We start from the raw sequence: 17,762 nt of genomic DNA, 5'->3' as shown, positions 1-17,762 counted from the left end.
ATAATTTGTTTATAGCAGACCTACCGGTGGCAGCAGACCTGTATACTCAACGAATTACAAATGCTTCAATAAATAATTAAAATGGAGCCACACATCATCATTTCTCAAAGTATGTTCATGAACAAGCATGCAAAAAATTGTCCATAAGAATAACATTGGAAGTTAGTATGCAGGTTTGCTGCCACGGAAATGTAAAAATGGGGTATTTTAGGCCATATTCAAGTAGATCTCTACTAAATGAAGCCACATACGAATTATTATTAAGATATGCTGAGTAATAAGCTAGATATACAATTTTATTTTTTTCCCCATAAGGATAACATGGCGACAATGTTCTGTGTTTTCCGCCTTCAATATCTCGGTAACCAATGGTCATAGAGCAATGATTCAAAACACCAAATTGTTTGATTTTTTGAGCTGAATTCAATGGTGTAAATTAAAATTCGATTATTTTACTCTGAAAAGAGTTACTATGAATTTAGTGAATAGATGTCACACATGGCGGCCATCTTGGATTTACGACGTCATAAAAACCAAACCCCGCAATTTGAGGGTAAACACCCGGTACTACACCATTATGTGACGTATAATAAAGAGATTCCACATAGTCAAACATTTGCTTCACAAAAAATCCCACGGAATACAGTTTGCCCCAAGACTATATAGGGTGAAAATAGAGAAGTATGTACATTACATATTTTTGGTCGAGTTTTCGACAACTGGACAACCACTAGTATAAATTATTCATCAAGGTATCAAAATTATTAAGAAATTCTTAAAGTTTTGGAGTCTTTTTATGACTTTCAGACGGTTTTGGCCTAATTTTCTCTCTCTTTGTTTGCAAGATTACGCCTAAACCTGATCATCCTAATTTTTATTGACAAAAATTGCTTAAATTAAACATTTTTGTTGTATATGATATAGTGAATAAAAAATATATATATTTCCGTAAACTGTGTAATTTTATCTGAACCTAGAACACAAATTGGCACCAAATTCGAGCTTGATTAAGATTCAATTTATCTCACTATTATTAGATCTTTTGGTTTATAAATATTTGATTGATTAGTATCGCTCCTATAACAAAGAAAAATGTAAACTCTTTAATTTGTAATAATTTTATCCAACACAGTGAAAGATATTGGTGCAAATAATTTATTATTCCCTTTAGTATTCCTACCACCCAAACTTTCACAAGCCCTATTTCTGAATAAATTTGTCCTTCCCAACTACTTCTATAAATAAATATTTCTTTGTCAAAGAATTAGTTAATCTGGATTGTATTCACACCAAAGTAGCTTAACAATATTGTCTCACAACATTAATTTAGTATTTCTGTGGTCTATTGAACAGTATTAACAGAACAGTCTTAGTCTTGTAATGCTGAAACAATATTGTTGGAGATTCAATAAACATTGTTTCAACATTTAATAAATATTGTGTTGCTACCTGGAGAGTGTCTTTAAATGTGACTTACTTCACAATCCCTTACTGATTAATTTACTTATTTGAACAATTGGTTTGAGTACCATCAACCATCCTCACTACTCACCCCTGATGCTAGCCCACTGTGCACTGCTTCTAAAGCTCTTTCCTGGATAACCCTGGCCAAGTGACAAAGGACCACTCCGTTGTCTAGCATGTCAAGAAGATTCGATGACGTTAGGTGTTCCAACCCTACAACAAAACAAGGTTATCAATATCCATCCTATTCTTATGAGGTTGCTTCATGAACTCATCTTATTAAGATCCTAGCCAGTAAACAAATAATTACGTACATTACTCTGGTCAATCTCGAGTAGCCGAGTTACAATCACTTACAGGATGAAAAGAATATTTTGTATATTTTTACCAATAGGTAATCTGTCAGATAAAACTGTCAGGTGTACAAAGGCGACAAACACTGTCTCAATTTAAAATGAGAAGATTAACACTGCCATGATAATAATGTACGTCAATTCTCATAAAAAAGATAATCATCATTATACTTGAGGATTAAATACCTGAGAACTAAAAATGAAATAGCATAAGCATAATTAAATATGTCAGTTCTTAGAGTACACATGGATTGTGCAGCTGAAATAAACCTTCAGTTTCTAGAAATGAGAATATTCACTCTTTAAATAATACTGTTTACTGTTTTAGAAACTAAACAGTTATTCTTAAGAATCATCTAATCATCTAAAATTTATCATAGTATCATAGTACTAGTTGCGGGCCTTGATCCCAAACCACACCATATATATGTATTCAACTATACATATACTGTACATTGAATAGAAAAATTATCCATACCAAGTAGATGCTACATAATATTGATTCAACTAATGAAGTTCAAAATCTGGTACATAGAAAGTCCCTTGTCATGAAAGCTGTGAGTTATTTTCTTTGAGAGTGACTTGCGGCAAAATTAGAGTTCCACGTGAGTAGACAGGCAGAATGGCGTAACATCGAGAGAATGAGACGATGACAGAGAGGTCAGAGAACGCATTGGTCCAATAAATTAAAGCCGACTGTAAAATAATAAACAATGTAAACAAATAATGCTGTGATTGTTTTCCAACATCTGAAGATATCGTAATGTATGTGGTTAATAACGTGTTTTTTTTCAGTGGCCTAAGTACATTTAACTTCTTTGGTCTTAAAGAGATCATCTTTGTCTCCCGCGGTCACAGAAACAACGTAATCTTTTACCGCAATTGCGGCGAAGTCATAAATATCTTCTTCGGTCTTGTAAACATCATGATCGTCTACCGCGATCACGGAAACAACGTAATCTTTTATCGCGATTTCGGCAAAATCATGAATATTTTCTTGGGCTTGTAAATATCATGTTCGTCTCCCACGGTCACGGAAACAACGTAAACTTTAACCGAGATTGCGGAAAAATCATGAATATCTTCTTCGGTCTTGTAAACATCATGATCGTCTCCCGCGGTCACGGGAACAACGTCACCTTTCTCGCGATTGCGGTTAAACCATGAATATCTTCTTCAGGCTTGTAAACATCATGTTCGTCTCCCGCGGTCACAGAAACAACGTGACCTTTTACCGCGATTGCGGAAAATCATGAATATCTTCTTCGGTCTTGTAAACATCATGTTCGTCACCCGCGGACACGGAAACAACGTAAACTTTTACCGTGATTGGGGAAAAATCATGAATATCTTCGTCGGTCTTGTAAACATCATGTTCGTCTCCCGCGGACACGGAAACAACGTAAACTTTTACCGCGTTTGCCGAAAAATCATTAATATCTTCTTCGGTCTCGTACACACCATGGTTCGTCTTCCGCAGTCACGGTAACAACGTCACCTTTTATCGCGATTTCGGCTAAATCATGAATATCGTTTTCCATCTTGTAAACATCATGTTCGTCACCCACGGACACGGAAACAACGTCACCTTTTATCGCGATTGCGGCGAAATCATGAATTGGCCTATCTTTTTCGGTCTTGTAAACATCATATTCGTTTTCAACGGCCACGGAAACAACGTCACCTTTTATCGCGATTGCGGCGAAATCATGAATTGGCCTATCTTCTTCGGTCTTGTAAACATCATATTCGTTTTCAACGGACACGGTAACAACGTCACCTTTTATCGCGATTGCGGCGAAATCATGAATTGGACTATCTTCTTCGGTCTTGTAAACATCATATTCGTTTTCAACGGACACGGTAACAACGTCACCTTTTATCGCGATTGCGGCGAAATCATGAATTGGCCTATCTTCTTCGGTCTTGTAAACATCATATTCATTTTCAACGGCAACGGAAACAACGTCACCTTTTATCGCGATTACGGCGAAATCATGAATTGGCCTATCTTCTACGTCATATTCATTTTCAACGGACACAGTAACAACGTCACCTTTTAATGCGATTGCGGCGAAATCATGAATTGGCCTATCTTCTTCGGTCTTGTAAACATCATATTCATTTTCAACGGACACGGTAACAACGTCACCTTTTATCGCGATTGCGGCGAAATCATGAATTGGCCTATCTTCTTCGGTCTTGTAAACATCATATTCATTTTCAACGGCCACGGAAACAACGTCACCTTTTATCGCGATTGCGGCGAAATCATGAATTGGCCTATCTTCTTCGGTCTTGTAAACATCATGTTCGTTTTCAACGGACACGGTAACAACGTCACCTTTTATCGCGATTGCGGCGAAATCATGAATTGGCCTATCTTCTTCGGTCTTGTAAACATCATATTCGTTTTCAACGGACACGGTAACAACGTCACCTTTTATCGCGATTGCGGCGAAATCATGAATTGGCCTATCTTCTTCGGTCTTGTAAACATCATATTCGTTTTCAACGGACACGGTAACAACGTCACCTTTTATCGCGATTGCGGCGAAATCATGAATTGGCCTATCTTCTTCGGTCTTGTAAACATCATATTCGTTTTCAACGGACACGGTAACAACGTCACCTTTTATCGCGATTGCGGCGAAATCATGAATTGGCCTATCTTCTTCGGTCTTGTAAACATCATATTCGTTTTCAACGGACACGGTAACAACGTCACCTTTTATCGCGATTGCGGCGAAATCATGAATTGGCCTATCTTCTTCGGTCTTGTAAACATCATATTCATTTTCAACGGCAACGGAAACAACGTCACCTTTTATCGCGATTGCGGCGAAATCATGAATTGGCCTATCTTCTACGTCATATTCATTTTCAACGGACACGGTAACAACGTCACCTTTTAATGCGATTGCGGCGAAATCATGAATTGGCCTATCTTCTTCGGTCTTGTAAACATCATTTTCATTTTCAACGGACACGGTAACAACGTCACCTTTTATCGCGATTGCGGCGAAATCATGAATTGGCCTATCTTCTTCGGTCTTGTAAACATCATATTCATTTTCAACGGCAACGGAAACAACGTCACCTTTTATCGCGATTGCGGCGAAATCATGAATTGGCCTTTCTTCTACGTCATATTCATTTTCAACGGACACGGTAACAACGTCACCTTTTAATGCGATTGCGGCGAAATCATGAATTGGCCTATCTTCTTCGGTCTTGTAAACATCATATTCATTTTCAACGGACACGGTAACAACGTCACCTTTTATCGCGATTGCGGCGAAATCATGAATTGGCCTATCTTCTTCGGTCTTGTAAACATCATATTCGTTTTCAACGGCCACGGAAACAACGTCACCTTTTATCGCGATCGCGGCGAAATCATGAATTGGCCTATCTTCTTCGGTCTTGTAAACATCATATTCGTTTTAAACGGCAACGGAAACAATGTCACCTTTTTCGCGATTGCGGTGAGCGGTGACAGTTCGAAGTCATGGCCGCGGGCCACAGTGAACAAGAAAGTGACTCCATACGTTTAAGTGCGAAAAATCAACCGAATTACAGAAAAGGTTCACATTTTTCTTAAACTGTTATTCTGGAAGATCACTATGTAGCAGATGAGAATTCACTGTAGCAGGTACGAGTTACCTTACCTTGTGGACCACCATCTTTCCACACCGTGGCACCCCCCACTCTCTGCTACCAAATACCGGACAAGACAACCAATAAACAGATAAAGTTCACTATCCACAAGTGGCTGCCCTACCTCCCTGAGGTCGCGGCCGGGCAACGAAGCCCAGGTAACCCCAAATTTCGGGGAAATAAAAATCCTGGGTACGGCCAAAGGGTTAAACATCTAACTGGTGGACAGAGACAAGAAAGAATCTCATTAATCCAAAAACTGCACTGGCAAAACGCAGAAAATGGCGCACCAGCCAGGCAGCAGTACCGACAAAAACTTCATCCCTCGAGGGAACAGCCTAGCTAGGTACATACCTGCACTTACACTTCCAACTGATATAAGGAACGTTAAGTCCGTGAGATAAAATAGCCCCGAGGGAGAGAAGTCCCCCTTGAGCTCAGAACCACCCTTCAGAGAGACTCGAAAATCTAAAAGGAACCAGCATTCCAGCCCAGAAGGGGAGTTTCCGAAAAGGCACAAAGGCAGCGAGACCAACAACTCAGAGTCCGAAAAAGAAGAAAGAACTGACAGCGAATGTGAAGAAGATGCTATGTGCAACACCGAACAGCTTCAAAACATGTCATTTGAACACGTCATGGAAGTGATCGCCGAGCTTAAAAACATGACTTGCTTGGTCAAAACACTGTCAACACAAAATCGGTCAGTCACAAAAGCCCATGCACAACGCATGCACACATACTCAAATGTGATCCAAAAAGGCTTTCTCAAAATCCACAGAGAGTTCCTTGAACTGCGTGGCAGGTATCAGGAACTGGTCAGACAGAAAGAAAAAATTCCGGATCCAAGACAAGTTGAGCCTATAAATGTTTGCAAGCTCACAAATGATATTACCACGGAGGTCACCAAAAGAGTAATAGAAGCTATACATAGCACACAAAAACAACCCAGCATCACACAACCACGTGCACCTAGTTATGCTTCAGTTCTCAACGTGCCACCAAGTAACACCAAGAAAATCCAAGATCTAACTAAAGTGTTACTGGTGTACCCTAAAGAGGGCACGAGGACGTCCGAGGAGACCAAGGCGGAATTGCAGAAAAATCTGAAACCTGAACAACAAGGACTAAAAATAAAAAGACTCTCTAAAATCAAAAATGGAGGAGTGGCAATAGAGGTCTACAAGGAACAATTGGACCTAGTCAAGAGAAAGCTAGGAAATGATCTGGAAGCTCGAGAACCTACCATGAGGAAACCGAAAGTTAAGATTTTCGATGTACCAGCAAACTCTGAACCTGAAACTATAAAAGAAAAGATAAGAACGCAAAATTTCTCAGAGGAAGACGCAAACGACTTCAAAACTAAAATTAAATTGCTTTTCAAGACTGGCCCAAAGGATCAATCGTCCGAACAATGGGTCCTCGAAGTTAACAAAGACATAAGAAAAAATATCATTGCAAACGGTGGAAGAATATACCTAGGCTGGAGAGCTTGCAAGGTAGTGGACTACATCATCATTACCAGATGTTACAAGTGTCAGAAATTTGGACACTTGGCAGGCGAGTGCAAGGCGAGCACTGACACATGTGGTCACTGTGCAAAGGAAGGACACTCCTTCAAAAACTGTCCTGAAAAGAATTGGAACTTCAAATGTTCCAATTGCGAAAGAGCCAAAATCAACTCTAAACACAGTGTCGCATCTTCAGCATGTACAAGCTACAAAAAGGAAATAGAAAGAATCAAAAACTCTACAGAGTATGACTGAACAGCATAATGTACATGGCCCAGAAACTCAAGAAAATTATGTAAATACAATAAATATTCAAAGGCATGTACATAACCAACATAGACAATTTGCCAATACAGTGGAAGGTAACCACTTAAACTTAGGACAACTGAATCTCCAAAACTCTGCCAGGGCGACGCAGGAATCAACGAAAATTATCCTCGAGCACCAGATAGACTTTTTGATGGTTCAGGAACCCCACTGTCAGCAGGGACAAGTCAAAGGACTTGGTATGGCCTCCTCAAACAGGGTCATAGGAAACAGAGTGGATGGAGAAAGACAAAAGGCGGCCATAGTCTGTAATCCTAAATTTGAACCACTGGAGCTTGCCAAGTATTCTGCCACGCATTTCTCTACCATCAAGACAAACACAAATAAAGGCAAACTTGTATTAACCTCAGGATATTTCCAATTTGCGGACGAGATCGAGCCTTACCTAGAACATCTACAAAACATAATAGATGGAGAAAGAGATAATATGATCATTATCTGTATCGACGCCAATGCACATTCACCAGCATGGTTCTCCAGCGAGGAGGACCTCAAAGGCACTAACATGCTAGATTTCATCAACACCAACGGACTATACATAGTAAATAAAGAGGGACAAAGCTCAACCCACAAGTCAGGAACTAACATTGACTTGACACTAGCATCCAGAAATGCCTTTAACCTAATAAATAACTGGACAGTTCATCAGGACGCCAGTTTAAGTGATCACCGCCTCATCACTTTCCAGCTGGATTTAACTTTGCTGTCCGAGACAAACAAAGCAAAAGGTTACAACCTTAAAAGAGCAGACTTTGCCAAACTAAACACACATTTCAAACCTAACATCGCCAGATTGGCAGGATCAGAGTCACCAGAGGATCCTGAAGACCTGGCACGCCAGGCAAACGAAGCTCTCCAGAGAGCCTGCGAAGCAGCAATTCCCAGGAGAAAAGATCTAAAAAGAGCGGTCCCATGGTGGACGCAGCAACTCACCCGCCTAAAGAAAGAAAAAAATAGATTAAGGCGAAAATTCCAGGCGTGCTGTGAATGTAGAATGAAGTTAGTAAAACTGGCAGAATCTAGAAATGCGGAAATAAGATATAAACAGGAGATCAAAAGATCAAAACAGACCAGCTGGGAGGCTTTCGTCGCCAACAGTCTAAATAAATGAAGACCCATATAGCCTTGCATACAAATTAGGCGCGGGAATAATCAAAACAAAAGAAATCCTGTCTACCCTGGATTCAAGTACTTCACACACAGCCAACAATGCTGAAACGCTAAATCTACTCCTAGACACTCTCGTCCCTGACGATGAAATAATCAAGAGACAGGCATACAACGAGTGCTCAGAAGAGAATTCGAGTCGGGAATAGTCAAATCCACTGGTGTAGAACCACCTTTCACCAAGGCTGAACTCGAATTTGCAATAAGTCGAGCGAAGTCTAAGAGAGCTCCTGGCCCGGATTCAATTCCGGCAGAGGTATACAAAGAAATGGACGAGGAGAACAAAAATCATCTGCTGAAACTATATAACAAGCTCTGGGAAACAGGAGTTTTCCCAAGAGTATGGAAAGCAAGCAGATTGAAAATCATAAGGAAATCAGGCCAAAGAGACTGGTCTAAACCAGGTTCCTATCGACCAATCAGCCTCCTGCCGGTCGGAGGCAAAATCCTTGAGAGATTAATTGCCCAGAGGCTCACGAACTACATCGAGTGCAATAATCTTCTAAGTAACAGCCAATTCGGATTCCGGCCAAGTAGAGGAACATCCGACGCAATTTCCAAAATTGTCAAGTATCACAACGAAGCACAGGAAAAATACGTAATTCTCATCCTTGTGGACATAAAAGGGGCATTTGACTCCTTGTGGTGGCCTGGAATAATCAACGCCTTGAATAACCTCAATGTGCCTAGAGACATCATCAAGATCATAAGACACTATCTCAGTGATCGACATCTGTCCATCGAGAACGACGGAGAAAAAATAAATAAGGAAATGACAAAAGGCGCCCCACAAGGGTCAGTCCTGGGACCCATCTTATGGAACATAACATTCGACGAGCTCCTGAAAGAAGACCTTCCGGAACATGTGGAAGTCACCGCATTCGCAGACGACGTGGTATTCGCAATCAAAGGAAACACAAGACGACAGCTAGAAACCACCGGAGACAGTCTGTGAAGTCCTAGTTGACTGGGCAAAACGTGCAAAGATGCAGATCTCCGCAGAAAAAACCCAGGGGATCATCCTCAAAGGGAAAATGCCAGGGAGAAATCCAAAAATAAAACTCAATCAACGAAACGTTAGCTTTGTAACGAAGGCCAAATATTTTGGAGTTACCCTAGAAAGAAATCTTGCTTTCCATCAGCACGCCAAAGAAACAGGACAAAAGGCTGTCAACCTGTTCGGAAAACTAACAAGGTTAGCTAGACTCAAATACGGAGTGAAATTCGCCAGGGTCAATCTCTTGTATAATACAGTCTACCTACCTATAATCAGCTATGCATCCAGAGCCTGGATTCACAGGGTGGATCAATCTCACATCAAAAGAACACTCAGAGAGTCTCAAAGGAGAGTCCTGATGCAAATCACGGGAGCTTATCGAACAACACCTCACAACGCCCTCTGTGTAATCACCGGAAATATGCCGATCGACTTAAAGATGCACATGGACCATGAAAATTGGGAGATAAGAAACGGACTTCGACAAGATACAAAGAGTGCTGTCGAAACTCGGTTCAGAGCCAGGTGGCAAGAAGAATGGGAAACCGCTGAAACGGGTAGATTCACTTTCCAACTACTGCCAAGCATTCATACCGACATATGGAAAGACCTGCAGTTCACCGCAGTCCAACTATTAACGGGACATGGAGCATTTGGTACATATCTGTCAAGATTTGGAAGAAGAGAAACAGACGAGTGCCCAGACTGCGGCCTCCAAGATACCACACTACATGCCCTAATGGAATGCCAATTCAACCAAGAATCCAGAAATACTTTGGAACAGAAGATCAGTGAAATAGGATGCGTCAGACCCTGGAACATCGCCACTTTGATTCAGGATAGAACTCTTAGGTCAACAATTTTCACTCTCTGGAAAAGGATTAATCGGAGAAGAGAAATCTAAGGAAAAAAAAGAAACAACAACGGACTGAAACAACAAATACACCCCAGAGGAGAAGTCTCAAGAAAAAAAAAAAAAAAAAAAGAGAAGACAAGAACCCCTCCAACTACGGACTCGACAAATCATCGAAGATGAAAACCAGTGAGTTGAGTTGAGTGTTCTCCTGCCGGCTCCCGCGACGGTACAAATTAACTGTTCACCACAGGCCTGTGTTCCGTCCACGAGAACCTTTTATTTTTAATCAATGTACGTGTGTGTTTATGTCCGTGTCCGTGTTTGTGTAAATATGACGACGTCCAAGCGACCGACTATGACAAGATACTTCTCGACTTGCTAAACTACGTGACCATGACGCAACTAGCGTCGAAACCATGGTTGTAGATATTACAACTTTTATTGAACTGGGACGAAAGTAAAGGTAACTAAACCACTATTATTTTATATTTGTCTTACCAGTTCAGGGGCAAGCCACAACAATGAGTAAAAAAAAGAAAAATGACAGTTCGAAGTCTAACCACAGTGCCCCTCTCCGCACTGCGGGGGTGTTATTTACGACATTGTTTTATAATTCATTATCTCACGAATATTTTCAGTATGTCGCATGATATTGCACTTAACATACAACCATAATTTCCTGAGTACATTCCATTACTCTTTATTACACACCACAAAAACCCTCTGCTAGTAAACACGCCTATGAAACTTACCCCTTTGTTTAGCAATCAATTACTTACTCCACCCTTTTATCTCTTAAACACCCCTGACCACGAACCGGGACTAAACAAGAAGGCCTATAGAATGGAAAGCTACCTTGCGTGACGGATCATCAACAGCTGCTCTTTTGAGTTGAAAACTTAAAGAGGCTTCGTGGAAGTAGTGTTTAAATTGCAATCCAGTTTTAATTAGTTGCTGCCATGCTTCCTAGTGATCAGGAAACTTGCTTTTGACAGCAAGGAGTGTGTGAAATTATAGCTTCAGTTTGTAGCTCCTAGGCATCCAGGACGTTTAAAATTGTCAGTTATATTTTTAATGGGCTCTTTATATGTTTGACAACGTAAAACACCATTTTGGACAAGATTTACGATGTAGATAATGTGACCAACATTACTAAGCACAATCAAAGAGTTATTTTTTGTGAATTACTATTTTTGTTTTGTGCTGACCTTCAGTTTTCTATTTGTTTCCATCCATTTAATAAGTATTTGCTGTCACCTAAATAGGTTAGTTATGATTTAAAAAATATTTTGCAAAATTGTTCGTTGATATAAAATTATAATTTTTTAATAGGCAGTAAATTATTTATTGTTTCTGGATGAAGAAGACAACAAATATAACAGATCGTAGTGAGGTCAGTTTCATCTAATCAGGATATCTTTACTTTTACCCTTTCAAACCCAAATAACTGCATCCTGTACCACAGCACGTATGTTTTCTCAAAATATGTAGTTGAGAATTGAGTTTATGCTACTTAGTTCTTGCCGATTATGTTACACAAAACTCCCAGGCCAGTCAAACTGCCTGCAATTCCACCAAGCAGCCTGCAGTGCAGTGATGTTTAACTCAATGACTAACTAGTATTGGAGGCGTTATACCTATTTACGTCTTCCGTACAGCATTTTACAATTACTAACTACAAACTTAGCATAGAAAGTTTTTAGAGAACCTGAAAATGTTTCAATAATATGGCATAATCCGGGAATTGTTTTTCTCTGATAGTCCTTTTCCCGGGAAATGTGCTGCAGGATAGGGTAAAAGGATAAAAATTTAAGATATTCTGATTGGTTGCAACTGACTTTATTACATTCTGCTATATTTTTGTTCTTCAGAAACGATAAATATAAAATTTACAGTATGTTAGGAAATTGCCATTTAATTGAAACAATTAATTTTCTACGATTCATATAATATTTTCAATAATAACAACGCCTATTATCGATGATAGGAAAAGGTATGAAAATGGATAACAATAGATAAAATTATAATACTATGAGGGTTTTAAGGAACAAAAAGCAACAAATCAAATGTAGAATACCTACAAAGGTAAAAAAGATCAAGTTAATTCACAATAAACAATAATTATAAATGTTCCATTACACTTAAAAATGTCCATATTACTCAATACAAACTAAGCATTGAACGTTTGAAAAAATTGAGTCTTTTTTGCAAAATTTGCTGTTAAACAGGGAAGTATGGCCCTAGCCTAAGCAAATAAATAATTTTTTATGAACTCTTCAAATCATGTTTAAAAAGTATTCTTTCTAACATCAAATACCACTTTTAAATGACGAGAACCTTCCGAAAGTTTCACAATACATAATTAGGCAAACGTTTTGACTGCAAAGGCGGTTTATGAGACGTGTGGGACGGTGGAAGGTTGTGTTTGTGTGCGAATGACGCAACTATTGTTCCACAATCCCACACACACGCACCCGCGGGCACAGGGTCGAGGTTAGGATAACATGGGACAAGTCGTAATTTAAGTGACACTTTGGAAAACATAACAAAGCTCTAAGTTTGTCACACATTTATATCAATTCTCGTTATAAGACACGTGGCATTACTTGTTGATGTCTACAATAATATAGTACAATTGATTGAATTACTGTTTTATATAGTTTAGATAGTGGAAGGTACTTTAATAGCTTATATCGCAAAGTGGCCTGTTAACGGTGCCAGCAAAGAAATACACAATTAATGAGGAATACAACTTCAAAGTATACTTAAAACTAACACATTTTACTGTTTAAATTGCACGCTCTGTTGCATACATTATGTCACTAATGTCATAGACAATGTCTATGCTCATGTCCCAAATTATATCATAATTAACAAGGACTTAAAAAAAAATAAAATTTTAATATCATATATATATATTTATATTTTAAATATATATTCTGTTGTTAAGCTAAGCAATTTGCTATTACAGGTAATATTGAGCATTTTGCGTATTTTCTGATGCAATAGAGCTAAAATCTTCTGACTGGTATGATTAATCTAATTGAAGCAAAAATGAATCGTTGTCACTTTACGTTTGTTTGGAATTAATTATCAATTTAGTGGGGTGATTTAATTTTGTTTATTGTTTACTTACATTTTTTACAAAATGAACCTCAGTATCGTAGTCTTGATAAATTTAATTATTCATGCGATGAAACGGTGGTTTTCCCAAAAGTTCAGTTTTGTTATTTGTTTGGTAGGTTTAAATAAAGTAATTTACTTGTACGTTTCGAGGAGACTAAATTTTACCTCAGGTTGAAAACCTAGACCAGTATCTGGGTACTACAATTTCTCCTATACTAGCTTTACTGTATGGTCCTAAATCGCCAAATACGCTGGCCCTAATAGAAACCACTCGGACAGTAAGGATGCGCCATGCGTGACGCGCATGCGTGGGGCCGGGGCATGCGCGGGTGCGCGAATCAGAACATAACGCGGCTAATTGCTGCCTCATACACCACACTTTCCCCCCGCGGGAGGGGAAACGGGCAATCAACAACGGAACTATCCTGGATTGAGCAATTTACGAGGATATATTGCAGAAACCTCCAGTGAAACAAGTCTCACTTACGCGGCATAAGGTTGTAGAAGAAAAACATTTCTTCACTCAAGAAAAAAAGAAAATCGTTTGGGACGAAAAATGTTTGTTTAGGTTGAAAATGAGTCATACAACTTTAACTATTCAAAGAAGTAAACCTCCCATTCACATTCTAACGATTCTTGATTGAGCAATTTACTAGAATATACTACAGAAACTTCCAAAGAAAAGATCTCACTATTACGAAAAAAGATGCAGTAAAAGCAAAGGATTTTTTTGGATCAGCTAACAAATTTATCGACAAAGCACGGCTGGTCGATTGAAAGTTGACTAATAGATTTGATAAATACGCCGACACACTAAAGATAGAATTGTAAAGCTAAGATAAGAGAGGAATAGATTGTTGTATGATCGAGTTTAGTTACAAACTAAGATCATTTGCATCTTTAGCCGCAAACATTAGTTAAAATCCGGATGATTAAGGATGGCTGGTAACTAAGCCTACTTGTTGGTTAAAAAGCATCGTAATTAATTATAAGCAAACTGTAACTTTCTACCCATCTAAGATTGACTCACTATTTACTCATCTACCCAGCTATTATATTAACTAATGAAAGAATGAAACATCCACTCACATAGTAATGGTCTAAGATTAAGAAATTTTCTGGGGAATATTTAAGAAACATCCAGTGAAAAAGTCTCACGATCGCAATTGAATGCTACAGAAGAAAAGCATGTTCTTTGCCGGCTGAAGAATGTAATCGATGAATCACCACAAGTCGGTGAATCAAAGGACCCTTCGGTTGTTGTTGTGACCCTTGCAATAGGTTCTTCATCATTCAGATCTAATCTCACAGATTTTGAAGGTTCAATTTCTGTTATCCTTGGCATGGATTCAGTGAGTTACACACGTAAATACAGATGCGAAAAACGGGATGATATGATCACTTATAAATATGATAAAAGTTTATGCAAGTAGTAAAAGGTCCCTTTTGAATCAATGCGACGTTCCCACTTATGATTTAAGTAGTGTTTGTTTGTGCTTAGTACTGCAAAAGCAATAAATAAGAGTAAACCCTTATTGTACTGGATTTAGATTATAACAGGAAAGGGTCAAAAGCTTTTTCAATAGTAGCTAATAACCTGAAATATAATATTCAGTTTTATAATATTAGTATGTAATAAAATATTTTCTTATCTTAAGGGGGTTCTACCAGGTCAATTCAAGATGACCGCTATACATGCTACTGTTCCTGAACATGCCTGTACTGTACAAGCTCTCAACATTCTAAAACTAATTTGTTTTCAATGATTGTGTAATATATGTGCCTTATAACTTGTTCTCAAGTAGTTGTACTCTATGGTCTGTGCTCCCCCTACCACTAATCGTAAGAATAAAGTTCTTCTATGATCAATCATCAACATGCAAGCATCTAATTATTTCAGCCTTTGTCTAAATGTAAATGCCTTATGAAGTATTAAGTAAAGACGGTTTCAAGTGTCAATTGTTAGTAATAGTATTGCTATAAAAGAGATAGCATACATTACAGGCTGTACGCTTGTTGTGCTCTCAACATATCAGAGCTTGCAGTGGGTGGAGCAAAAATAATGTTTAACTATCATTTAGAAGTTAAAATCGCATCTAAAAAGACTGACTTATGGATTTTCAAAATCATTTTGTAAATACTTAGAGAAACAATTACGTAGTTTCAGTTCAGCCAGGGCATAGTTTGGATCTTTGCTTGATAATCTTAACAGTTTATTTCAACTCGATAAACACACTTTAATAATGCCAAAGGTTCTTTTTGGTAGACCATGTTTACGTGGCAGCCGGCAGGTGGATTTTTTTGGCTACTGAGCCTACAGATGGCCTATTTTAGTTAGTAACAAAAACTCAATCATATCATTCATTCAACATTACATTCTTCTCCTATCTTTAACCTAAGAATTATCTCTTTAGTGTGTCGGCGTATTAATGAAATCTATTAGTCAAACTTTCAACCGACCAGCTCATCGGGAATTAAGTTTAAAATTTATTGCAAAATTTGTACCGGACAAGAAAGCCAGCTAATAAAAACGTTTTAATAACACTTGTTTAGCATTATTCACATCACTAAAGGCGTGAACAAGATTAATAGTTGTATCATAGATGAGTGGACGAAGAAGTGAGAGAGATATGGTGGGATAAGTAACCAGCTGTGAGGATAAACAATGGAACTCATTCATGGACCGATGTGTGAGCGAGAGAGAGAACAAGAGAGAGAGAGAGAAGAGAGTGAGGGGGGGAGAGGGACCAAGAGAGTTACACTACAGACACAGTCTGACAACTGCCATTTAAAGTTTAAATCACGCTGCTTGGCCTTGACATTGCCTGTTACACACGCTACTACATGATGAAATTTGCATCACTGTAGTTGTAAAAGTAGCAGACATTTTTAACTTTCATACTACATTTATTAATTTTCTTTCCTACAGCATCGTGTTTTGAGTAAATCTATTGTGTTAAACGTATTTCAAATAATTTAACTAATAATTTAATAATTTATAATTTACCATGCGCATTAATTAAATAATGTTATACGCTGTGTTGTAAATATATGATATCTGTTTGAATTGATGTTGTTAAAAGACATCTAAGTGAAATGTTTGTATCGGCAAAACTATCGTTGAATTGTGCACGTAATAAGTACCGTAGTTTACATGTTGTATTAGACATATTTTGAAATTTATCAAACTACACTAACTTTTTATGGAAATTATCTTTGCACTTGTTAATAGGGTATACAAATGAAATTTTGACGAGCGTTAGTCATAATAAAGAATTGTTTATAGGTAGGTTCATAATTGGTAGAAAAGCATTGTGGAAGATATGAGTAATTCTGTACAAAATAATTCAATTATATTTGCATATTTAACTAACCATTGAAGCACTCTAGTTTAAATACAATTTTTTTGAAATTCTCTCAACAAAATGGATGAAAGTGATACAAAAAGCTACATCTGCAGTAAACTGTTAGCATTACTATATAAAAACCATAAATTGTAATGACTTGATAATTTTTAATGAGTTGATTGAGTTGAAATCTAGCTAAATACAACTGGAAGTAAAGGAACATGATAGTGTATGTTACATGTACAGTAAAAGCTTGCCTTAAATGAGAATTTAAAAAGGAATTACTATTTATTTTTATGGTATTATTGTTGGCTATTATAGTTTGTTAGGTTATCTTGTGGTCCAATGTCATGTTGTTCATGGTTTATGTGTTTCTGAAATACAGCCCATGTAGTCAAGGTTTCATGTAAAATAACTTACCTCCGACGGTTTTTGTAACTAGCGTTTCAATTCAGTTCATAGAATTGAAAGATTCCCTTTACAATATTGTTAACTTTACAGTTAAGGTTTGGACCAACGAGTTACAAGGATTTAGAGAAAAATTTAAAATTGTATGCCTCGAACGTCAATTTATCAGATGTAAAGGCCAATTTAATTGATTATACAATGAGTGATTTGATTGGTTGGGCGAGAGTCGTTGCATCACATCAGTGGTAATTAAAGATTATAAACGAAAACATAGACGTAATGAGTAGTAAATATCTTGACAGCTAGCCTGACTATACTACTAGAACAAATTACAAGCGATTGGTACCAAGTGAAAGATATTTTCCTGTAGATGTGCAGAATCCCTTTATGAATTAAAATAGACTAAAAACATGCAAAAAATATGAATAATAAATAACACATACTTTTGGTCGAGTTTTCGACCAAGGACCGAGCTCCGATTAAAAAACGATCGTAATTAAAGCGGTGTACCGCAAATCGCGTATTTAGCCTGTAAGGCACCAGATGAGG

The 17,762-nt window shown here is 38.0% G+C and overlaps 1 protein-coding gene across 3 annotated transcripts in view; it reads right to left on the bottom strand.

Moving 5' to 3' along the window:
* LOC128985655 (growth arrest-specific protein 2-like) overlaps positions 1-17,762 on the bottom strand; it is a 143,862-nt gene that overhangs the window by 39,364 nt on the left and 86,736 nt on the right. For all 3 annotated transcript variants that reach the window (XM_054405406.1, XM_054405407.1, XM_054405405.1), the window contains exon 3: positions 1,553-1,677. In XM_054405406.1, the coding sequence (XP_054261381.1) occupies positions 1,553-1,677 (125 nt within the window). The remainder of the gene's footprint in view (positions 1-1,552; positions 1,678-17,762) is intronic.

The sequence above is a fragment of the Macrosteles quadrilineatus genome, unplaced genomic scaffold (genome assembly GCF_028750875.1).
Source record: "Macrosteles quadrilineatus isolate MER2022 unplaced genomic scaffold, UCM_ALF_1.0 Scaffold_2__2_contigs__length_208266976, whole genome shotgun sequence".
Lineage (NCBI taxonomy): Eukaryota > Metazoa > Arthropoda > Insecta > Hemiptera > Cicadellidae > Macrosteles > Macrosteles quadrilineatus.
The sequence above is the reverse complement of the archived record's forward strand: the minus strand, read 5'-3'. Positions and strand labels throughout refer to the sequence as shown.